Source organism: Montipora capricornis, chromosome 8, assembly GCF_036669925.1.
Source record: "Montipora capricornis isolate CH-2021 chromosome 8, ASM3666992v2, whole genome shotgun sequence".
In the NCBI taxonomy this organism is placed as follows: domain Eukaryota; kingdom Metazoa; phylum Cnidaria; class Anthozoa; order Scleractinia; family Acroporidae; genus Montipora; species Montipora capricornis.
Genome location: NC_090890.1, coordinates 32,806,982 through 32,815,545, shown reverse-complemented (window position 1 = coordinate 32,815,545; position 8,564 = coordinate 32,806,982). Strand labels below are relative to the sequence as shown.

General features: G+C 37.0%; 2 protein-coding genes and 1 long non-coding RNA gene across 4 annotated transcripts in view; 2 read left to right on the top strand and 1 right to left on the bottom strand.

Annotated features, from left to right (window-relative positions):
* The window catches only part of LOC138059666 (uncharacterized), a 1,758-nt gene extending 252 nt beyond the window's left edge, over positions 1-1,506 (top strand). Inside the window, exons 1-2 of the mRNA XM_068905276.1 lie at positions 1-926; positions 1,407-1,506. The exon at positions 1-926 is cut by the window's left edge and continues 252 nt beyond it. Coding sequence (XP_068761377.1) covers positions 1-926; positions 1,407-1,506 — 1,026 coding nt within the window. The remainder of the gene's footprint in view (positions 927-1,406) is intronic.
* LOC138059842 (uncharacterized) lies at positions 1,507-7,071 on the bottom strand. 2 transcript variants are annotated; one of them, XR_011134261.1, is made up of 4 exons: positions 6,423-6,766; positions 5,764-6,131; positions 3,916-3,973; positions 2,682-2,804 (listed from the first exon to the last, which is right to left on the bottom strand). It is a non-coding gene; the product is annotated as an uncharacterized lncRNA (long non-coding RNA). The 2 variants fall into 2 exon arrangements; XR_011134262.1 differs by lacking the exon at positions 3,916-3,973 and having other exon boundaries at positions 1,507-2,804; positions 6,423-7,071.
* LOC138059837 (uncharacterized) lies at positions 2,673-5,770 on the top strand. Its single transcript, XM_068905472.1, has 4 exons — positions 2,673-2,830; positions 3,536-3,680; positions 4,170-4,421; positions 4,992-5,770. Exons 1-4 carry the CDS (start codon positions 2,811-2,813, stop codon positions 5,517-5,519), a joined length of 945 nt encoding a protein of 314 aa, XP_068761573.1. The 5' UTR covers positions 2,673-2,810; the 3' UTR covers positions 5,520-5,770.
* Positions 7,072-8,564: the final 1,493 nt, after the last annotated feature.

Genomic DNA, 8,564 nt, shown 5'->3' with positions numbered 1-8,564 from the left:
GCACCTGATGTCTTAGGAAGACTCGTGAAGGCTAACTGGGGCGAGAAAGTGACGTTGTTGCGGAGGGGAGCACAAGGGCATGTCGAAAGGCATTACCTGCATTTGGCAAGAAAAGAAGTTGGTCTAGAGAAAACTGAAGTACCGAAAAACTGGACGTGTATCTCTAAAATGGACAAGAAAACCTGCTTTGTAAGACTAGAGAATTTCTTACTGAACAAGCAACGTGCATCAACTGAGGTTATTGTTGAAGAGTTGGATTCTGGAGGACATGTATTCACTATTCGTGCCAATGGTACCGAAAGGAACTTATCGTCAGTTCTAAATTTTGACCTCGGCAACAGTCTGAAGGGAAAAGATTTCCAGCATAAGATAGTTATCATTATAAATTTGCTTGATAGCTATGAACTCTGTAAAGGTTACAAACCAGCTGCGGAGCAAAAAATTGCTGCTAGCCTTCCGCACAACTTGTGTTCTGTCAGGGACATTTCCACACACGACACGTGCGATGAAGAAACCAGGGCATTTTCGATTGATTGCTTGATTTTCAACAAAAGAAACGGTGGACAGCGATGTAAAAACTGCAAAAATCTATCGCGTGTTGATCGGCAGAGAAAAAAGAGAAAATCTACACGAGGAGAAATGATAAACAGATTTTGTAACAGAAGATGGTTAGAGAAGGAGGACATTGAAAACCAGTTGGACGACTGTAGAAGGGAGAAGAGAAATGCAACAGAAAGGGAGACGTACTGGAGAGAAAAGTTTTATAGTGAGAGCCTTGACATAGAAGATGAAGATCACAAGGATTTAACATCAATATTTGATGGCATAGATACTAAGGAAGTTCCAGACGACATGAAGTGCTTTTGGGAACAGCAACAGAAGATACTAAGCAATTCATCCCCACATGGTTACAGATGGCACCCAAAGTATGTAAAGTTTTTTTATAAAATGATTTATTCAGTAAAGAGAAATTATTTGGGGGTTAGCATGGTGCTGCTATTTGCACAATCAGTTACATGTTTTCAGAATTTGGAAAGACAGGCAGCACTGTACAGCAATGTTGACAGCACTTTCAGTTGCCTTTGCTTGGAAGTGGTGTCATGAAAGCACTGTCACAGTGCTGTTGGCTGGCTTCACAGTCACAGCACTATCACAATGCTGTCAGTTAATATGTCACATTGCTGACACCACTGTCAGGTGCTGCGAGCTAACCGTCATTTTGGCATGCTCTGATGGACTATGACAGCACTTTCACCAGCACTATCACACAACAAATTCCTGTGTAATATACGTGTAGAAGCAAAATATTCACTTTTATGCATGCAATTATTATGATTTGTAAGTTATTGCAATTAAATTAGCCACTCTTATTTTTTCTAATACATATTTTTTGTTTCATCAAAAAGGATCATAAAGCTTTGCTTGGACCTCTATTGTAAGAATCCCCATGTATTAGACCCTCTGAGAAACTTCATTCAGCTTCCAAGCAATAAAACTATCAGGTAGGTTTGTGAGATATATCATATCATAACCTTTATTTATATACCGAGCAGTTCCACCTCATTACATTAGAATTCAACCAATTTTGCAGTATCTATCACCGGTCATGGCTTATCAATTCCATAAAACACAGAAACACACTTTTTTTACTACATAATAACTTTACTCTCAGTTTGAAAAAGACATATGTATTAAGAAAATTATTATAATATGCCTATTTTCAGCTGATATTAACTAGAGGCAAATACCATTTCAATCACATAGCAATCACTGATGCATGATGATGAGGAACTATTTCTATTTATACTCCTAATTTTAAGATTGCACAAAAACAAGGTGGAACAATCTCCAGGATGGCAAGATCCCATTCTCAGATGGTGTTCTGACGAGGCGAAAAAGGCAGGCTTAAAACCCCAGGGCTACTGGGGTGGATTTGTCATAGATGAAATGAAAATACAGGCAAGTAATGGAAATTATAACAATTCAAAACATTTCAAGGCTTCAAATTTATGTTAGCAGCCAATAAAGGTTAACAGTATTCAAAATGATGTGTGTCACTGGTACAGTATATTATGCTTCTTTTGAAGAATTTGCACCAGTGAGAACATAAGATTTTGGAATAGTCAATTAATGAAAAGAGATTGAGAACTAGTGTTATGCTAACAATTTGCAGTATTACGTGTCATGCACACACATAGAAAGTTAGCCTAATTTTTGACCATATTTAGATGAACATACCTAACCAGTCAGACTATGTAATAATGCAGGAAAATCTGGAGATGGTGGTAAAGAGTGGGAAACACCAGCTGGTTAGATTTGTTGATCTTGGCAAAGGTCATGATATTATGTCACATCTCTCAGGTATTTGCTGATTAAATTTCACTTTTGACTATATAAAGATTTGAGGACATTCAATCAAACTCTCAAGCATTTATATTTCTTACTTAGCTACATTACAACTCTATTAAATGTGACTAACAAATTAATTGACCAATATTACCAATCTTGCGCCATACACTTAAGAACTTCAAAAAAACTTTAATCATGACTAAGTATTTGTCTGCCAGGTATTAAATATTTCCTTTTCAAATGAATCTCTGCAGACTGTAGAACTGAGGAAAAAATCAGGTGCTAATACATATTTCTATGGTAATGTCAATGCAGGAAAAGGTGATCCACAACTTGCGACTCAAGTGTTGCAGTTTGTTTTTCTAAGTGACTGTGGGTTCTGATTCCCAATTGCACAATTTCCCTCCGGAAGCTGTACACCCAGTGACCTTTACTTCTTGTTCTGGGAAGGCGTCCTGAAAATGTTGGAAGAAGGATTCACGTAAGACAAAAACTATATATGTCTTGAACTGACAATAACATGCATTTCATTTCAATTTTCTGGGGTTGAAACCTATTTAAGCTAAGGCTTTTAATTCATATAATATAATTGTAATTGATATAAATTCATTTAATTCAAATACTGTCATAATTATCACGACTTATGTGTTATATTTAATAATCAATTTCCATCAGATTGAGTGTACACAATGTTTATAAAATGATACATGTAATTATAATGTTATTACTGGTGTAACCCAAGTCTGGGTTTCCTGCACAAACAAAGAATTGGCTCTCAGAGTCTCAGATTTTATGAAACTTTTCATTTGCACTTATGAATTCGCTAATTGGGACATGTGGCAGTACTTTTTTGTCTTGTGCTAAGATTTGTACAAACAGTCTCATTGGCATCCAGGGAGCCCTTAAGATTTACCATTCATCACCAGGTGATGAATTGTAACATTTACAGTTAAAGCAGAGGCCTAATTCCTGCATTATTCATGACAACCTAACAAAAAAAGGAAGACTTTTTTTATATCACATGGTTATATTCCTGAGAAACCTCTGCTTGCAGGGCACTACTACTTCACACAAGTATATTTCTTGATAATGGTGGGAATTAATAAATCATATATTAAACAATTATGTGATTAAGACACATTAATTTTATTCACTACTTTTTAAATATGCTTTACAACTACTTTAGGATTTATTGGTGTATTCTCGATGGGGCTGATGTTAATAGGCAATTTATCAAGATCCATTTCAAAGATACTGATCCTGCTGAGAGGAATTTTATGACACACAATATTTACACCTACAACCCAATGGTGTTCATTATGGATCCGAAGGTATGCTAAATAATCTGATGAATACCACAAACCGAACCTTTCAATTACTAATTATTCTCTAGCATCTCGTAAGATCCATACATCGAAATGTACCTTACCAGTGCAACTCTCACCCATACAACAAGCATTAACTGTCTGATCTTCTGTTTTCACGCCAAAAAAGTACTCGATCTCATTTTAAATTTGCATTCAATTTTTTAATTACATGCAGTATGCTCGAGGATCAGTCACTCACTATGCTTTTCTTTAACATTTATTCAGAATCGCCAGGATGCTGGTATCATGTTTTGCAACTTTAAGAAAAAAAATTAAAATATTGTTCATTTTATTATTGATCACTTCTAAATGCAGTACTATAAAAGACACTTCTCCAGTCCTTGCAGCTTCAATTTACCAATTAGTATAACTGTATTCTTCAAGAAAATTTATTTTCATGTTCCTCAATTTCGTATTACTTCATTAATTTACTTGATTATTTCCTACTTGCAGCACAATATAAAGAAGATCAGAAATAACATTTCTAAAAGCAATGTCAATGTAAAGCCTCGATGTCTACAAGTTAATGGCAACACCATCATATGGAAACAATTTAAAGAGGCATACAACTGGGATCAGGCTAATTTTAGTCTGCCTGTCCATGAGCGACTCAGTGAACTTCATTTTGAGCTTGACTCTGCAGGAAAGATGAGGAACCATCTTGCAGAAGATGTGCTGGACAGAAAGATGCTTTTTTTAATGCAGGTCTGTTAATTAATTTATACATGTAAATGACATAATCAGCTAACCAGCTATCTCTCAGTCTCTTATAGTTAACAGCCATTAGTGCATAATTATGAACTGATAAATCGAGCAATCTCCATTATTTAGTATATTATGTCATTAGTGAATGTGCTTAATTTGTTAGTTATACACAGATGAGGCCCATGATTCATAAACCAATTGGAAGGTCATTTTAAAGTTCTGGGTAATTCATTTAATGAGATTGGTATATTGCTTTCTAATTAAGAAGGCTGATTACTCAGGTGGTTGGGCAGTAACCAAGAATCCTTAATCCTGGCCTCACTGACCCTCCCCCTAAAATGCTCCACTGTGAGGGAAATTGTTTTCAATGAATGAATGAATGAATTTACATGACTTGTAGTCTTGTATAAGACTTTATTGCAAAATTTAAAATGAGGCTCAACAGACATGAGCCTTTAGAAACAATAAAAGATAATGTAGGCACAATTCGATAAAAATTACTATAAAAGTAACAAACAGCTGTATTTGGACCAACACCTCTCTAAATTTCGTTAACTGCTAATTTTTCAGAAATATCAAGAGCATTTATCATCAGTGACTCCGGACAATGGACAAAGATTGGATGCTACTATTGAACTCTTGGGTCACACCAGCCGCATCGTCCAGCTCTTTAATGATAAACACAGCATCACCTCCCTTACTGATCCCAGACTGACTGAACTGAGTAGTTTCTTAAGTTTTTTCTCTAAGTGGCACGAAGAAACCTCCGATTGTGGCAAGCATTTCATTTCGTCAAAGCTTTGGTTTGACTTACAATCAATGTGTATTGGATTCATGTCAATGATAACTGTTAAGCTTACAAAGTTCCCACAGTCTTTGATTAAGCCTGCAATTTGCAATCAAGATGGTGTAGAAAACCATTTATGCCAAGTCAGAGCTTGCAATGGTCAGAACAATAATCCTACATACCCTCAACAAGAGTCTACCCAAAATTCAATTCGCTATAGCCAGACAACAATAAGTCGAAAGAGTAACACTGCTGCTGGTAATTGCTCCAAGACAGGGAAAGCGTTAACATGCTCTCAACCAAACTGCTAATTTTTATGACTGAATATATCCATGATGTGAACTGAAGTTTAGGTAACCATATTGGTTATTTCTTTATTTATTCACTCAAATTTACTTACACAGATGATGAAAAGAAAGACAAAAACGAAGAATTATTGGTAAATTTATTTGCAAGTATAAAAAGGAGATATCTCAGTAATTAGGCCAGTTCAAAATGGGTCCCTTCACAGTCATCCGACATAATTATGACTTAAATATTATTGTGAAGTCTTACCTTGATTGTTCAGCGAATGTACTGCAGCATGTCCCTATTTAATTAGCTGTCATAGGCATCTTGTTTGTAAACCGCAACACAATTCTCTGGTCACCATCATTAGCTGATCTGATTGTCTGTACAGTGTACCTGTCATCCACTAACAGTGGCTCTGGGATGCAGTTGCTTACTCGCACAGCCTGCATCAAAAGGTTTGTGAGTACTCCTTTTGTTGCTCTTCTATTGACGCGCACTTGATATGCTTCACACAGTGCAACCAGTTCATTTCTTCTGTACGTCATGAGCCCTTTCTCCCCATGTTTGTCTATGAAATTTCGCAGTCGGCCATGCAATGTCTGCTTCACTGCACTGCTATCCTTTAAGATTTCCTGAAACATACACATACACCTGTATGAGGTATATAGTTTTATTTTTGCAAATTGAAGAAAACGACAACAAAAAAAAAAAGAAAGGATACCACATCTACACACAGTTTGGGTTTAGCTACTGTTTACTTGGCCAATGAGCTTAAGATTGAGGTATCAATCTGTACCAGAAATTATTTCAGTTTTAATGTCTAAGGGATTTGATTGAACTCCTCTCCTCCTCACTAAATTCACACCCAGAGGGATCAGTAAATTCACCATGATATTCATAAAATTCTTGGGATACATATATACCTTATAACAAACACTGTCACTTTGCTCCTTCCTCTTTTCCTGCCTCTGTAGGACACGCTTCCTTAGTTTGGCACTCTTCTTCAAGTTATGTGCTCATCTAAAGTCTCTCAAATACTGGGCTGCCCCCATATTGAGGTAGTGCTGCACCACTTCTTCATAGAGCTGGTTGATAGCATCCTATGTAAGGAAATTGATTGAAATGTGCATTATTTTGTAATGGTAGTTCAAATAATTATCAGTCTAATACAAACAGGTGATTACTGTAAATAATTGAATTTTAAATATTACTTTATTTTAAATAAACTGCCAACTGTAAATATCAAAGTTTATCTATAGTATATTCAGCTAGCTTTCCAAAAGTGCAAATTTTCAGACTTATGATCAGTTAATTGAAATCAATAACTAAAGGTAGATTATTATCTAGTAATTTGTGTTCAGTTTTATGTCACTTAGTTATATCTGTCTTGATAATCTTGACCCTTATTACAATTCTGTCATAGAGATGGCTTTCCACAAAGCTTATCATAGCTCAGATAAAAGGAAATAACTCTCCTTTATGCCTTTTGAGGCAAGGGAGACTACATTTACCGTCTTATCGGTGAATAATAAATTGAACAATTTATTTAATGCACCTATCAATGTCAGGTGGGCCGGAAGGGGGGGGGGGGGGGGGCAAATAGAGCGGGGATTTGACATTTTTCATAAAATTGCGGTCAACATCCCAACCCCCCGCAAAAATGTGAGGTCAAATGTAACTGAAATTTCACACCCCGGAAAATGATTTCATCTCACGGGCACAGAAAAAAATTCAAATATACCTACCCCCGGGACATCGAGATAATTCAAATGCCCTGCCCCTGGGCAGCCTGCTTAAAATTTATAAGTGCATAAGAGTGCTTTTAAAATGAAATTGAATCAACATGAACGTACATAATATCAAAACCGCGGCGGAAAGCTCCGGGTTCAAAGGATGGTTAACGCTATCCACCGGATAAATCACTATCCCAGTGGATAGCGTGGTTTGTTTTGTTGACGCTTATCCACTGGATAGCGATTTATCCGCTGGATAGCGTTATCCAGCCTCTGAACAGCCGGCTAGATATCTATACTTGTCTAAACCCTACAACGGCCTAAACGGACCACACAAACCACGCTATCCACTGGGATAGTGATTTATCCGGTGGATAGCGTTATCCATCCTTTGAACAACCCTGACAGTTAGCTAGCTAGCCCAAGGATGATCGCCTAAAACCAATAAAACGAGGGAATCTTCACTCCGTTTGTAGCCATGTTTCACGCAGCTAGTAATGTCTATTGCACTTTTGCGCTCATAGTTGCTCTCTTTAAAAATGAGCACAACATCGCCGCAGTGCAAACCACCTACTCATTATGGGCTAAATGTTAGCCCATTGTTAGGGCCGTTTCAAGTATGATAAAAACGAGTGTAGCCTGGGCACAAGGGTGGGAAGATCAACAAGTTATCTACATTTCATCCTAGGGATTAAGCTCTATAAGCTGCTGCCATTAGGAAAGGCCTCCACATCAAACACGACTGGCTCTTCGTTTTTGTCTCTCTTGACAACTTCTTTCAAGAATTCTAATTATTCCCAGTGAATCAACAGTGAAAACTCTGTAGCAAGTGCCTTTGCAATGTCCGACAACTCTGTCAACATTCCCTCAAACAGACTGCTGATCATTTCGTGGTACAGAGGTGTGCCAAAAAACTCATGAAGTGTAGCTGACACCTTTGTAAATTTCTCTCTTGTCACTTCTATGATGAATTCATCTCCGTTCTCACTCACTGAAATGACCGAAACCACATGATATTAATAAAAATATCGATATCATCAAATTTATCATTTGAGATTAATTTGTCAATCAGTTGATTCTTGGAAACAGCAAATATGTTTCTTGGATCAGTTTTCTTCAGCGATTGAAGTTTTTCACGCACATTGTTTTCAGTAAACATTTGGCTTGGTGGCTTTGCCAATTGAGACTCGTGCCGCTGTAGCTGGTCATAGACTAGGCGGAGTTCAACTGGGTCTTTGGCTATATCAGGAATTTCGTAGTAAGATGACACATTCTCTTTTAACTGTTCGGCTGGAAATGCGATATCATCGGTTGAATCAAGTATCACTGTGT

Coding starts and splice junctions, on each gene's coding strand:
- LOC138059837 (XM_068905472.1), top strand. CDS start 2,811: ATGTTGGAAGAAGGATTCAC. Junction 2,831..3,535: donor ATGTTGGAAGAAGGATTCAC/GTAAGACAAAAA, acceptor CAACTACTTTAG/GATTTATTGGTGTATTCTCG. Junction 3,681..4,169: donor TGTTCATTATGGATCCGAAG/GTATGCTAAATA, acceptor TCCTACTTGCAG/CACAATATAAAGAAGATCAG.